Source organism: Rhagoletis pomonella, unplaced genomic scaffold, assembly GCF_013731165.1.
Source record: "Rhagoletis pomonella isolate Grant_MI unplaced genomic scaffold, Rhpom_1.0 Rhpom_scaffold_00004, whole genome shotgun sequence".
Classification (NCBI taxonomy): Eukaryota; Metazoa; Arthropoda; class Insecta; order Diptera; family Tephritidae; genus Rhagoletis; species Rhagoletis pomonella.
The window spans coordinates 13,478,687-13,493,844 of NW_023458558.1; the positions used below are offsets into that span (position 1 = coordinate 13,478,687).

Consider the following 15,158-nt stretch of genomic DNA (forward strand, 5'->3'; position numbering starts at 1 on the left):
TTTGCAATTTTGGTCTGAAGAAATGCTAGTTTCAAACGGCTTAAAATCGCGTTGATTTTTAAGAATTTTTTTGAGACTGCTTTTGCGGTATTTTTATTTTTTTTGTTTATAAAACAAGTGTTATTTACAAACACTTGCGTTGATTTTTTGAAAATTTGTTGCTTAGTCTCCCAAATTTTATTTCCAAAGAAAGTAATGCTTATTTATATGAAAAAAAGTTCAAAAATCCGCCACAAAAAAAAAAATCTAAATTAGCCGTTTGAAACTTGCACTAAATTTAAAAGTTGAAAATTTTTTGCTGAATGTTTCTTGAATTTTTGTGAACTGTATATAAAGTGTGAAACTTTGATTTATATGATTTGTTTTATAGAAAGAACAATATTTTCATAAAAAATGTATTAAAAGAAAATTTCATAAAAAATAATTGTGAATATTATATTAGAAAAAGGTGTAAACTTTCATTTGTCGTCTAGTGTTTATTGACTAATGCAGTGCTGCTTGATAGCAATTTAGTGTTTTGGTAATTTCTGCACCTAAAATGCTGCAAGGCGTAGTGAGTGCGTCGCACGCATTATAGGCCCTCAAATTGAATTCGGTTACAAATCGATTTTGTGTCATTCATATCTATGCTTCGCTGTCTCAAACTCGCTCACAACTCATTCCGTATTAATGCTGCATTGCGGATATAAACGTAAACAATCTCTTTGATCCTGGCCATCACGAGCTGCTTGTATGAAACGATAGAATCGCAAAACAGCGCCATTCGGATTCGATACGGGCTGTAATTCACTTGTATCACTGAGTAAATTCAATTTGCGGCGTTGTTGTTGTTGTTGTTGTTGTTGTTGTTGTTGTTGATAGGATACATGTAAAGGGAAATAAACAGAAAATTATGGATTAATGATAAAAAATAGACAAGCATAATTGGTTTGACTGAACTTGACAAGTAGATATGTATGTAGATACATAATTAGGGGATTCACAAGACGTGTTAACCGTCGTAAAATCTTAAGGTTAACATCTTTTTTAATTAAAATGGTTTTAGGGGATTTCTAACTAAACCGAAATTCTTTTAAACTGATAAAGAATATATAATTAGCCAACCCCCCAACCATTTTAACCGCTATTTTACATAAACAAGTGTTAAGCTTAAGATTTTACGACGGTTAACACGTCTTGTGAATCCCCTAAATATGAGTAGTCCACTGGCAAAGTGGGCTATGTAAAATTTTTCGATTTTTAGTTTTTGGTTGGCAACGTACCGAACCGATTTTCCATACAAAATTAAGTAAGTTTAAGAAGTTTACATGGCTACGAGGCATTTACGCGTTCAGATGCATTGCACTAGCATTTTTTAAACAAACCATGCAATGGTACAAAGGCGGATCGAAAACACTTGAAAGCGTGGGGTTGGGTAACTTTTACATCAGAGCTTATTTTCTGTTAAATTTTTTTGCTATAACTGATAAAGTTGAATTACCTGAAACTCATTAAGCGTATTGTAAGTCAAAAGCCAGTGTTTCTAGTTATACTTAAGTGGAAGCCAACATAAGTTAAGCTTCTTAAATCTGAGTGATAGTCAGTCAGCACTCAATGTTCTTGGAGTTCATATGTGCTCCAAAGGACTTCACAAGGCAAAGCTTACTGGCAGGGTGAAAGCTTAAGTGGTACAATTAACATCGAAAGCTATTACTTTAATTATTTATATACATATAGAGGGCATTTTCAGAAAAATGAGATACTGATGTAAAAATCCTCCTAAGACTGAACTTACGTCTATGATGTTGATGCTGACCTTGTATATCGCTGGTTAGAAGGATTTATCATTGAATTGCATAGTTCGAATTGACATTCAGTGATGCCAGTCAATTCCGAGATGGATACGAATATCAGAAAGTAGTTATTGTGAAAATAAGGTCGAATAAAAGCCCTCGATATACTAAAGTGTGCGCCTACATTTGCATGTAGTAAATAATATGACTGTACCTTAATTTCAAACTTTTTTCTTGTATGTATGTATTTATTAAATATACATAAATTCGGTCACTAGTTGCACTTTCCTTTTTTAATTTTCAATTTCTTTTCTTATCATAAACTGAAATTATTGGAGCAAATATAAATTTTAAATGACATTGAGGCGTGAGTTTCTCGCCTGTCTACTAATTGTAAATCGTTGCAAATCTGAACGGTTAAATACTGTACATATACATATACATCTGTACATACTTATATACCAGTGGCGCATCCATGATTTTACTACGGAAGGGGGCGGGCCTTTGAACTTGTAGTTGATATGATTTATGATTTGTCACAAAATTTGTAGACAGCCTAGTTTTACACTTAAACTGCCGGAAATGGATTTAAAAATGTTTTACCAAATTTTTCATATATGTATATTATGGGCGTGACAAATATCGACAAAACGGTCAAGTTGGGTCAAGAAAATTCTTAATAAGTTCATATTGCTCTAATTACAAAACTGGGATATCTTGAAAAGGTATTAATAAAAAATTTCTTTGGAAATGATGAAGGAAGGTGATTTTTAATTTTAAGAATTACGATCCATTTTGAGTCAAAATTTTTTACCAAACCATATTCAATAAAAATTTTCTTTCGGATTCCCCCCGGGAATCGGCCACTGTGCACATGTGCATTAATGGCTGTAGCCATAATGTCTGTCTGTTTGCATGTCTCTTTGGCAGTTTTCACATTTTGACAAATGATGACAAAAACAGACAAACTCGCTCTAATTCCTCTGACAGCTTGCAGCTACAATGGAATTTATTATATGTACATATGTATGTATGTATATAGAATCATGCAAATACTTGCACACGTGAATGAGTTGACAAATTCGCACTATTTCACTGTTGATGGGCGCCTAGGTAGTGGTGTTGCGTTTGCTTGGTCAATTTTAACTGCTAAAGTAATACATAACTACAAGTACATACATTCATACAGAAATTTATATGATGTCTATGAAGTTGGCATACGGAATGCCGGAGCAATACTAAAAAGCTGAAAACGAAAAAAAAAATTCTACAAAATTACGGCAGAACAAAATTTTTAAAAAAATTCAGAAAAGTTTAATGTTTTCAAAAAATAAAAGTTTAAACTATTTAAAGTAGCTTTTCACTAGTTCTACAGTACATGATAAAAGAAACAAGTTCTGGAAAATTTCGCCGAAAAAATTTTTTCAAAAAAAGTTTATGTGTGCAAAAATAGTATGTACATAACGTAGCTTTTCAATAGTTCTAGATTTCCTGGAAGGGAAAAAAGTTCTACCAAATTGCGTCGAAAACAAAAGTATTTTCAAAGGCTGAAAAAGTTTAATGTGAAAAAAAAAATAAAAAACTAAAACTGTTCAGCGTAGCTTTTCAATTATTTTCCTGGAAAGAAAAAAAGAGTTGCGCACAACTAAGGCGACAAAACAAAAAAAAAAAATAAATCGAAAAGGCTTAATGTGTGAAAAGATAAAAACTAAAGCTGTTTTAAGTAGCTTTTCAATAGTTTTAGTGTTCCTGAAGAGGGGAAAAAGTAATGCAAAATTACGCTGAAAAAAGATTTTTTCAAAGAAGTTTAATGTGTGAAAAAACTTCTAGATCTTATGGTTTTTCCACACCAAAATTTCGAAACTTTTTTGAAATTTTTTTTCCGTGACTTTGCAGAATTTTTTTCCCCTTCCAGGAACTTTAGACCTATTAAAGAGCTACTCAGAACAGTTTTTTCGTTGCCTCTTTGCGACATGTTGTCTGTTGCATTTATTGATAAGCTTATCAGATATTCTATTTTTGTTTTTTTTTTGCATCAATCCATATGCCAACTTCACAGACATATGTACATATGTATGTGCACATATCGAGCTGTAACCGTCAACATACCGTAAGCGAAATTTTTTGTTTTCGATTTCTTTTTGATGCAGAAATGCATCTACATGCTCTAGGAATATTTCTGCATCAAAAAGAAAAATGAAAGTGTTGCATTCGTGATTTTGGTGGTTAGGGCTCGAAATTATAAAGAGTGCCGCCACATACAGATCTATAATATATATCTATAGTCCTGTGCAATAACGACACAATTCAGAATTCAAAAAAAAATATAAACAGTTACTACCGTTAAGTGGCTGATGTCTCTAATCCTAATACACGATATTTATGAAAATATATGTGATTGGTTCACCAATGTAAATATTGTGAGCATTTCTTTAAATATAACGCTAGAGTGCCCACTTACCGACTCAGTTCCGCTGACACAAAATTACTATGCGGACTATATCGTGTTGGATCTTTGTACATGCTGCAGATGAGTCGCTCCTTGCAGAGATCGTCCGTGACGCCAAGTTGTTCCACGATTTTATCAATTTTTAATAGAATGGGACTGTAGAAGGCATCGTAGTTCTTTGGCATAATTGGCTAAAAATAATGAAATCTAAGTTAATAAATTTCTTTGACCTTATAACGTGAAATATCTGAATAAAATGAATAGTGTCTAAATAAAAAATCTACGTAGCGCACAAACCTGGCCATCTTGTACGAACGGCTGTTTCTCGAGTATTTGTTGCTGTTGTGAAATGATGCGCTGCTCGGCCTGTATGCGAAGCGCTTCCTTGATTTGTGCAGCTAGTTCCGGCTGAAACAAGATTGAAGTGGTAGGAAAGAAAATTTTATATTTGCGATGTTATAATTGCACCTATAACAATAATATTTAGACCTAATAGAGATCGCTATAAGTAATCAATAAGTAAACTTGAACTTAAACTGAGCAAGAATGAAAATGCTTTCATTGGCAGACCGCAAAGTAAATATACGGATTCAGAAAAAACTCACATTTAATCGCATTTTATATCACTCATACGCAGTGTACTACAGACCAGATCTGATAATTGCATTTTCCAATTTCGTATGAAAATGTAATATAAATTGTACTTTTTATTACTAAATTGTACCAAATTTTGATTACTATTATTTTTCTAATATTTAGTTATTGTGTACAACTTGTATCTAATTATTGTTCCCAATAAAGTAAAAATAGTTGCCAAAAATTTTGAAACAATATTATCATTATTTTATTTGCACACTTTTGCATCAGATATTATGATTTTAAATGCATGTATATGTATTAGGGTGGTCCTTAAAAATCAAACGAGCGATTTTTTCAGTCCCATCCCTTCAAACGGTAATACAACGGTCACAGATATAAAATTTTTGTCCCGATTGGAGACGGTTAAGGCGTGTCGCCCAGGGTCCAAAGTTCAGATTCCTTTATAGAAGCTCAAAAATTTTAAAATTAATTTTTTTACCAACTCATACCCAAAATTGATACTACCATAGTCGAAGATATCACATATAAATTTTGGTCCCGATTGGAGTCGATTTAGGCGTGTCGCAATGGGGGACCCAATGTCAGATGCTCCATGGTTACTCAAAAAATTAAAAATATTTTTTAATTTAATACCCAAAATCGATACTAATAAAGTCGAAGATATCACATACAAATTTTAAACCTGATTAAAGTCGATTACGACGACTTCATATTTAGGGTAATCTGAATTTTGACCCCTGTGCGCCACGCCTTACCCAACTCCAATCGGGCCAAAGTTTATATGTGATATTTTCGACTATGGTAACATCGACGTAGGGGTTGAGGCTTCGGAAATCTGACGTAAAAATTTGCTTGCTACATTTGAGGACCACCCTAATAAGTACATGAAAGTACATAAATGTATATAAATATTAAGATTTATAATGAATGGGTATTTTTAAAATTACTAAGTTGCCAGTAAGTTCCAAGAAATTGCTAATCCAGTAAATAATTACTCGTAGTTTCCACTGTGTCTGAACTTGTAATCAATGTTATGTTACGACAGCATTGTCCACTAGATTTAAGGTAATCTCTAGTTCTGATTAAAGAGGAAATTGTTTCTACTTGAAGTATATTTCGGCATTTTCTTTTTATTGATTTTTGTATGGAGAATATCCTCCAACATTGGCTGAAGAATGTGCAATCAGCAATAATCTTTGAGCGATGTTGTGTATGTGTTTGAAAACTGTGGCTCATTTAAATCATTGCAGGTGATATAAACTTTTTCCCAAAACTCACAAATATTAAGGTTGACTAAATTTTTTTAAATCAAAGTGTTCAGCCCTAAGTTCTGTGCGGCTGTCTTTTATTCTAGCAATTTCACACTTCTGAAACAATAAGGGCCGGTTGCTCAAAGCCTGATTGACACTAATCTTCGGGTAACATCGTATCATCGATTCCATGCATATAACACAGTGTCGTTACGTCGATAACAATGTTTTACCGGAGCTTAGTGTTAACAAGACATTGAGTAACCGGCCCGAAGTGTGTTAGTGGAACAATGATTTGCATATCGTCTGATAAAAGGGCTTAGTTTTGAAGGCCAAATTATAACTTCGTCATTAAAATTAATTTGCTTGCTCATAGTACGACAAAAGTTTAAATAAAATTGTTTTATGTTTTTTCTAAAATTTATAACATCTTCCTATTCTGGTTTTTCTTTGTTTTGGCAAATGAATGCTCCACAATACACGTTCCGTATATCAAGTTTATGCGATGCTAAATCTATCACCTCAGAAATTAATCAAAACGGCGCTGTATAACTTTTTGAAGTTGACATAAGTAGTAAAGCTACCTTAAAATTTGAAGAAAAGCCGCATTGAAGCAGCAAAATTTTGAAATGCCATTATTAGGTACATTCGTTTGCTTTTTGGCAGAATATTAATCAAAATTAGGTACAATTTAATTTCCCATCTCTGATATATGTAGAGCAACTCAGGTGGAAGAGTCCAGATCAGGGTATATAGATGTACAGACAAATAAGTAAAATGTATCGTAGTAGTAGCTGGTAATGCTTTTGAACGTAAATAACCGCTGAGTGGAAGGCATGCGTGATATGCGGTGCAGCTTGGTTGGTTGCAACGGTTGACGCGGCTGACACTGCGGCTGCTAAAGTTGGGATGAACATTATACACCACAATGAGTTGTGCATGGAGACATCAAGCGGTTGTCACTATGGTTACCTTTACATTGTGACACGCTTTCGCTAAGTACTTAGAGATTACTTTACTGATGTCGGTTACAAATGTATGTACATATACTGTATATGTTTAGTAACAAAAAGCTGAATGCAATAACTCCAAAACTAAATGCCGAAATTCTAAAGGGCTGTTTTTGCTTACATTGAAGCGCAGAGCATAACATGAATACCAGAGATCCGCAATCGGTGCAATTTATCAAACTTTGAAAATACTTAAAAATATAGTCTCGTTGAATAAAATAGTTACTTGGACAGTTAAAATTACCTGCAAGAATTGAAGGTGTTTAATTTTTTTCTTTGTTTTGACTAGAAACAAATATGAAATGAATCTTTTATAGCGTTTTAAATACACATTTTTGGTATTCTTGCATCAAGGAATCCATTTCCATGGTCACAATGGCCGAAAAAAGCATCTTTAATACGTTTGTTTAAGCTCGTGTCAAAAAAGATTAACAAAAATTTACTTTTGAAGGTCATAGGGAAAAAGGACAAAATCAATTATCTCGATAATGAGAAGAGATAGCGAAATAAATACAACAGTGTTTTAAAGCTTTTAACAATCTATTCCATTCCCATATTTTTACAGTGTACTCTGTAAAGTTTGACAACCTCATAATACTATACTTAAATATTGCGCAATACCGAGAGGTACCATTGCGATTATTTTCAAAATTTTTTTTTGATGGCATATTTTCAAAAATTATTTTTTTTTAACAAAAAATTTGTATGTGAAAAATTTTTACAGAAAAATTTTGTTTTTAAATATTTCCTATCATAGAAAATTTTAATGTGTCTATGTGTGATTTTTTTCAAGTTTTTTCCTCGTCACGTTCTCGAGATATTTAGAGAACTATAAAATCGATTTGTTTTTTTGTGCTGTAAAGTTTTTAAAAATGTATTATTCAAGCTCAAATTTCATATTTATTTATTCCTTATGCTTATGCATCAACCCTAAAAATTTGAAACCAATCAAACACATGAAGTGTGAACCCCGTCCGTTTTGGTATGGAACGCCCCATATGTACATATGTATGTATGTAGGCATGCATATTTTTAGCTGGTGTGTATGCCGTTAATTGCAATTACTTGATGCCTTGCAGCTACCTACGCTACACGTAATATCGTTTATTTTTGTTGTTAGCAATTTTTTGTGCAACATATTTACTAGTACAGTACCTGTATATTCATAGTGACTAATGAGAAAAGAAATGAAAAAAATGCAGTTTGATAAGCAAGTCGCCGTAAGCCATTACCGTTGCGACAAGTGACAAGCCTCTTATACGAAATGCCCCCTAAAGTGCTTTCCGGTAATTAGCAGCTCGCAAAGAGTGTGCTTTTTTATGGCTTTTAATTTTTGCAATCCCTCTTTTGCTAATGACTAAATTTTCTTTATATTTTTTGAAGCTGTCCATTATAATTATATATATTATATTAAAACATCGTAAATTATTAGTCGAAGCTTTCTTCAAATCGTAGGGTAGGTCTCAGTAGCCGCATTCCTATCGTAACGGTCGGTATAAGGATACCAAAATATTACAAAAATTAGAAAATAATAGTCTAATGTGATCGTCTACGATCAGAGGTTTGGGTAAGACTTACATATACAATCCGTAAAGAAATTACTCTTTTCAGGCTCTTCACGTATATTTCTTATTTTCTGTCAGAAAGCTTACTGCACTTTGTTACTTTTGTCCAACTCAGAATTTATGACACATGGTTGACTAGTTTCCGAATCAAATTTATGGCAAATAATTTTTAGCAAAAAAAAACCGACTTAAAAAAAAAGGAATGTATATATTATATATATATATATATCATGATCCACTGATCGGATCTAAACCAGATTAGTATGGGACCACCTCTGAGATACTACTTTTCCGATGCAAAAAAAAAATTATCGAAATCGGTTGACGTGGTCCATACATAAAAAAAAATAAAAAAATATTCCGATGAACTGATAACCTCCTCCTTTTTTGGAAGTCGGTTAAAAATCATTATGTTTCCCTACCTAGGAATGTGCGTAGCAAATTTGTACATGTACTGCTTTCACAAATAATAAAAAAAAATATATATTCCAAATAAAGATACTGTTTCAGAGCTGATAGATCTAGGATAATTAAAAAATTAATTCAAAAACCTCTAGCTTTTGTGGAAAAAATTGGAAATAGTTGTTTTTTGTCCCGCATTCGGGTGCAATAAATATGGCCACCGTAAGTTTAATCAGAGAATTAGCACTCAACTTTTATAATTTTGGCAAAAATTGGTAAAACTCTGTTTTAAAGAATGTAGCTACTATGTATAATTATTAGCTTCAGAGTAACAATTTTATAGCCTTTTTAAGTCCAGCCAAACACATTCCTCATTTCTGTAAAATTACCTAAAGTTCAGTGTACTCAAGCGAAAGCTTAGTTACTCAATTATAGTTATACTTAGCTCAAGCAAACAGATAAACTAAATATTTTCTTCTACTAATCCAGATATTTAGTACATATTTATGTTCAGAATAAAATATGTGCGTGCTAACCTGTCGTCTGCATAATGTAAATATTTGTCTGCTTTACTGATGTGAACGAGCTTTAAGTGAAAATGCAAATAGCCCAGTTAACTGATTGCTTGGTAAATAACAGAAAGAAAACTAAAAAAAACAAACACTTCATCGACCCCTATGAATGAGTAAAAATGTTTACTGCTAAATGGATACAGGTACATATACATACATAGATACATATGTGCAAGCCTATACATATGTATGTATGTACTTCCATTTTAAAGACATTGTGCAAACTAAAATAGAAAATGCACGTACATAGATAGTAGAGGTGCTAAATTACATGTGGAAGAGTAAGCACACTGGCTGATGGGTGAAAATACAATACCCTGCTGGAAATGGGACTAGTTTGTAGCTAACTATTAACTAATTAGCAGTCGACTAGTGGTAACTATTTATTAACTATTTTCTTTGGCAGTACTAACTATTTTTAAAGCGCGATGGCCGGAAAATAGAGGGAACTGGTTTCCTCGGCATTAGATATCAACCAACTTGTAGCTCACTACTTTTGGGCATACACTATCAATAAAAGAAAAATATTTTTTTTTTTTAATTTTTATATTTTTTTATTTACTTATTTTATTTAACATTGCATATGGTGCATGTTCTTTTGTAGGTGGTCTCCTATTTGAATTCCATCAGACATAACATCAAAATGATGATAACAAATTTCGACCTTTATTTAATTTGTCCTGAATACGAAATAGAATCTGCGAAGTGCAGAAAAAAGTGTATGGAAAGTAATTTTTGAATGAGGATATTTAAATAGAAATTTGCAAAGAAAAAACCTACCGATAACGTCTGCATGCCTCCTGCACGACTTTACAACTAACTTAAAGTTAATTTTGTCTTAGCTAATTGAAAGTTAGTTATTTATCGAACTCCCGCAAAAAAGCTGACTAGAAGTTGTTTAATTTAATCAATTGATACTTTTTTTCTGCAGGGTATTTGATGATGAACATTTACCTAACAAATCTATGTAGGTGTAGTAGTATTTATGTACATGAAAATGCATTTAAGCGACTGACAGTGTCAATAGCACACAATGGTGGCAGCGGAAAGGGTATGCAAGTGGTGCATACTTGGAAACTTTGGCGAATGTGTTGGAAATGGAATAGAATAATTGTGTCAAGTGCGGAATGACAAGTGGTCACTATTAGTTGAACGCAACACTTTTACGCTTCTCCACATGCTAAACTAAAATGCTGAAAGCAGACAATTAGCAGACAACTGCTTGTGGCACTTCATGCAGTTCGGTGCATTGGGCTGTGAAGTGTCATATCGCAAATTGCTAGCTATTTTTATGGTTGCCAGTATTGCTGCAAACAATAAAAGCGAAACTAATTATTTACCTTTTCTAAATTTAATACTGGGCGGACTTAATGGACGCATTGTGCGCAATTGTGCGCAAAAAAAGAAACTTTCCTTAAAAAGGTGGTAGGTACTTCCGTGCTAATGCTATATTTAGTACGACAAAGAAATTTGAAAGTGTATGCAACAAAATATTCGGGATTTATGACGGCCATTCCATATTAAACTTAACAGAAACTATGATTTTCTGGCGTAGAAAACAACGATAAAGTAGCCAATTTGGACCAACAAACAATTTGCAAGTTCATTAGTTCGTGTTCAATTTATAAAATTAAGATTTCACTGAAAAAATAATTTTTCATAATTTTCTGTTTTTGAGATTACTATACATATTTTCAAATTCTTAAATTCTGTTCTAAATTCCCAAATGTTTTTATTTTTTCGACCTAACGATTTTTTTCCGAGATGGGGTCTTAAAGAATTTAAAAGTTATGACCTTCCAAGTTACTTTAAAAAGCAGAAAATATGAAAAAAGTAAAATAAGGCCGGCGCAGAAGCAAAGAGTTTATTCCGACGTCTCAGCCTCTACAATAAGAAAAGGGCAAATGAGGCTATCATAAAGGCTGGTCACAATCTTCTGGTTTTTTAACCAGTCAGCGATTTCACACTAGAACTATTACAGCTCAATTAGGGAACAAATCTCTACCAACTGCAATGAGGTGATTAAGTATGTGCAAATAAGAAGGTCGCGACCTGCATTGCCCAACTTGTTTTGAAACAGTTAGTAGGATGGTCACCAAGCCTTAACTTCAGCCTGGCACTTACATTCTTAGCTCTCCATATTTTCTTTACAGCGTAGGCTTAAGCTGTAAATGCAGCATGTTTCTCGCTCTGGGGCAACCGAAAAGTGAAGTGTATATTTTTCACACTAATTTCAAATAGAGCAAAAACGCTGTGAAAATTCCTCTAACGGAAGGTTGACGGTGAAAACGGGAGCTTGATAAATTTAGCTTCCACATAACGGAGTTTCTCATAGGCTAGGGGTACCGTAAATTTTTGCACCGCTTCGGACTGGATGGCTCTGCTTGCTTCGCGACGCCTGATAAGAACTTTTGCGTCGACCAATACAAAAATAGCGTTGAAAAGCAAAAAACGGGGTTTTAAAGTAAAAATTATTAGTTTAGGTCAAAACGAGTGAAGACCAGAACCCTCATGGGACCAATAATAATAGCACTGATATACCATATCGTATATCTACTAATCTCTTTCGATGCTCTATGTGCTCTTATTTCCACCTATGAGATACATATCGGCAAGTTTTGCAAGGTTTGCCGTGAGTGCGTAATCGTCTTCTTCTTCAGCTTGTATGGGAGGTGCCACGCTCCCTTTTCCATCGCCTTAACTGCCAAAGCAATGTACGAACGGCACAACACAGTTGTATCAGGCTTTGTATTTCAGTCAGGGTTTCAGCTGTGCGTTTGCGCGAAATGAGCAAGTAATTTGGTGAATACCCTTAACGAAATGAAATATCTACCTAAATATGTATGTATGCTACCTCCACATCGAGCACGCTTAAGTTGATGGTTGACACATTAATTTAAATTTTAAAATTTCAAGTACTTACCGACATTTGCTGCTGTTGTTGCTGTTGTAGCAATTGCTGCAACTGCTGTTGCTTAATTTGATCCTGCTTTTGTTGTTGTTGCGCGAGACTATTGCGAGCCGGATCATATTGAGCGGCTATATGTGCGGCTGCGGTTAACGCCTCGGCTGACGGCTGTTGCGGATGTGGTGGCGGCGGTGGTGCATAGACTGGATTTGGCGCGGATTGTGCAAGTGTCGGATTTTTTAATTTAGTGGCAAATATGCTGTGGAAAATTAAAAACCAAAAGCTCATATTGCGTTTTTTTTTGTTTGTATTAAATTTATAAGCGAAAGTTGATGAACGAGCGAGCTATACATACATACATGAGGAGTATGGTGAAGGAGGAGGGATTAGTGCTTTTGATACAAGGATTTGTTAAGCTATACATTTAATTAAATACTTTTTAATATTAGTATATCTCTGTTGGAGAATGTAGATAAATTCGATGAGGGAAAAGTAGAAGTTAGACACAAACACAAATGTATGCGGATGGTTTGTCCAGTGCAGTCGTGTTAGTGTATGCAGTTTTTCAAAATTGTTGAGATACGCCAAATTCATAGAAGGACTTATGTATTTGATCAGATGATTGGAAAATAGGATGTGACAAAAAAAAATGATAGGAAGTATGTATATTCTGGTAAAATGGACTAAAATAAAATTCATGCATGTGTCTTGATTCTGATAGTAACAAAACCAGAAGAAAATTACTTAAAAAATACTTCTGGCTTTTAAAATACTTAAGCGACTTTGTTTGAATAATTTATCTTTTATAAGCTCTTTGACGACTACTACTACGATTATTATCAAGAAAATATATAAAAATTAAATCAACTTTGCTCTTGAAACTATTATTTGGTTCCTTTATCACTTTCAGGTAGAAGTTGAGTGGGTTCTTTTTTTTGTTTTAATTTCTAAGAAATTAGTTCACCTTTGTTTGGAGTTATTTTCACCATTGAAAAATGGATTAAAGCTATGACTAGTGGCGTGTGGTTTCTGAAGGTTATGTGTTTGTTGTTGTTTCTGTTGTGTTTTCAGTTTTTGTTGTACGAGTTGTTGCTGTTGTTGTAATTGCAATTTCTGTTGTTGTACAAGTGATGGCGGACGCTGTGCTTGTTGTTGTTGTTGTAGTGTAGGTGATTGCTGTGCCATCGGCCGATACCTTTGATGATGTTGTTTATGTTGTTGTTGTTGTTGCTGTTGCTGTTGCTGTTGCAATTGAGTAATGGTTGGTTGTGTAGTGCCCAAACCCCAAACAAGTATCTCATTGGCATCGTTGTTGGCATTCGGTTTGAAATAATTTGAATTTTCATCGACTTGGGCTGCTCGATGTATTTCGCCAATATAACTGCAACATGAACATGCAATGAGAAAAGAAGAACAGAAAACAAAGCAAAGGTGTAGATAGCGTGTTGCTGTAGATGAATGTGTCAGAGGTTGTGACGTCATGGTAGAAATGTTGAAACAGCGTTAGGTCAAATGTTGAAAAGTTAGGACATACATATATATTTATAGAACGAAACACACTTATGTACATATTTTTGTATAGTACTTGTATAGTTTCTATGTATATTATACCGTCCCACCATAAAAGCAAACAAAAAAGTTCGCCGTACACCCCTGGGTCTTCGATATTTTTGGAAAATTCCATTTTATTTTTGCCGAATACAGGGATATCAAAGCTTTTTGCGATTTCACGCGGAAATTTCAGGTCTACTTTTGCCATGTACTCTAACTTCTCGAATTTGTAGGAGCCCTAGCATTTTAGTCGTATTTTTGACAGTGCAGGAAATTGGCAGAGAAGATGCTCAAAGGTTTCTCTGGTCGCCCGTTCATGACAATTCCGACACCTATTAGTGATACCCATTTTTCTTTGGTAGCCGTAACAATAAGCGAGTATATTGCTTCCGCCATTGTCGCACGTAATTTTTGTGGCGGATTTTTTCAAGAGCCAACGGCTTTGGAGTGGACCTCATGATGCACGGTGCCGCGAGGCGCTGAACCTCTGCCATTGGCCTGCACCAAAGCGACATAGAGCAGTAATAGTCTGACTATTGCTGTGTAGCACCACCGCAGAAGGGCAGGTGATACACCACAAGTTACTCCCAGCTTTTATTTATATGTATAAGGGGCGTTACTGGCCTTCTTCAACCTCTCTTCAACACTACTACTCGCAAATCCTACCTAGCTTTGGGGGTCTCCACACAGAGATCTTATATCTTCTTGTGAAGGTCTGTTTTGTCTGCGTTGGCTCCTGGCCCCGCGCTGACTTTTAAGGCGCTGTTCATTACATTACTGATAGTGTCTAGGTACTCCCCAGTTCTACTACACGTCTGTTTCGTCGGCATACGCAACTAGTTTGAGCGTTTTACCGTGGTCGCGGTGTGCCTCTGCATGACCGACTCGTTACCCTACCGTGGTTCCAGTCCGAACTTCTTTTCCTGTGGCCTAAACAGCGTTTAATCTACATAAGCGTGGGTCGAAAATCCGATTTTTTTTGAAATTTTGTTTGGTAATAGCAAAAATATGGTTCTTTATGCTCTAAAAACAATCCCGGCAAGTGGGTGGGTGCAGTCCTTATAAGACTCAGGGGCGGC

General features: G+C 34.5%; 1 protein-coding gene across 1 annotated transcript in view; it reads right to left on the bottom strand.

The window, feature by feature from the left end:
• Positions 1-429: 429 nt before the first annotated feature.
• The window catches only part of LOC118737052, a 47,731-nt gene continuing 33,002 nt past the window's right edge, over positions 430-15,158 (bottom strand). The window contains 5 exon segments of the mRNA XM_036467298.1: positions 430-798; positions 4,234-4,412; positions 4,519-4,629; positions 12,544-12,787; positions 13,493-13,909. Of these exon segments, the coding sequence (XP_036323191.1) occupies positions 657-798; positions 4,234-4,412; positions 4,519-4,629; positions 12,544-12,787; positions 13,493-13,909 (1,093 nt within the window). The 3' untranslated portion in view covers positions 430-656.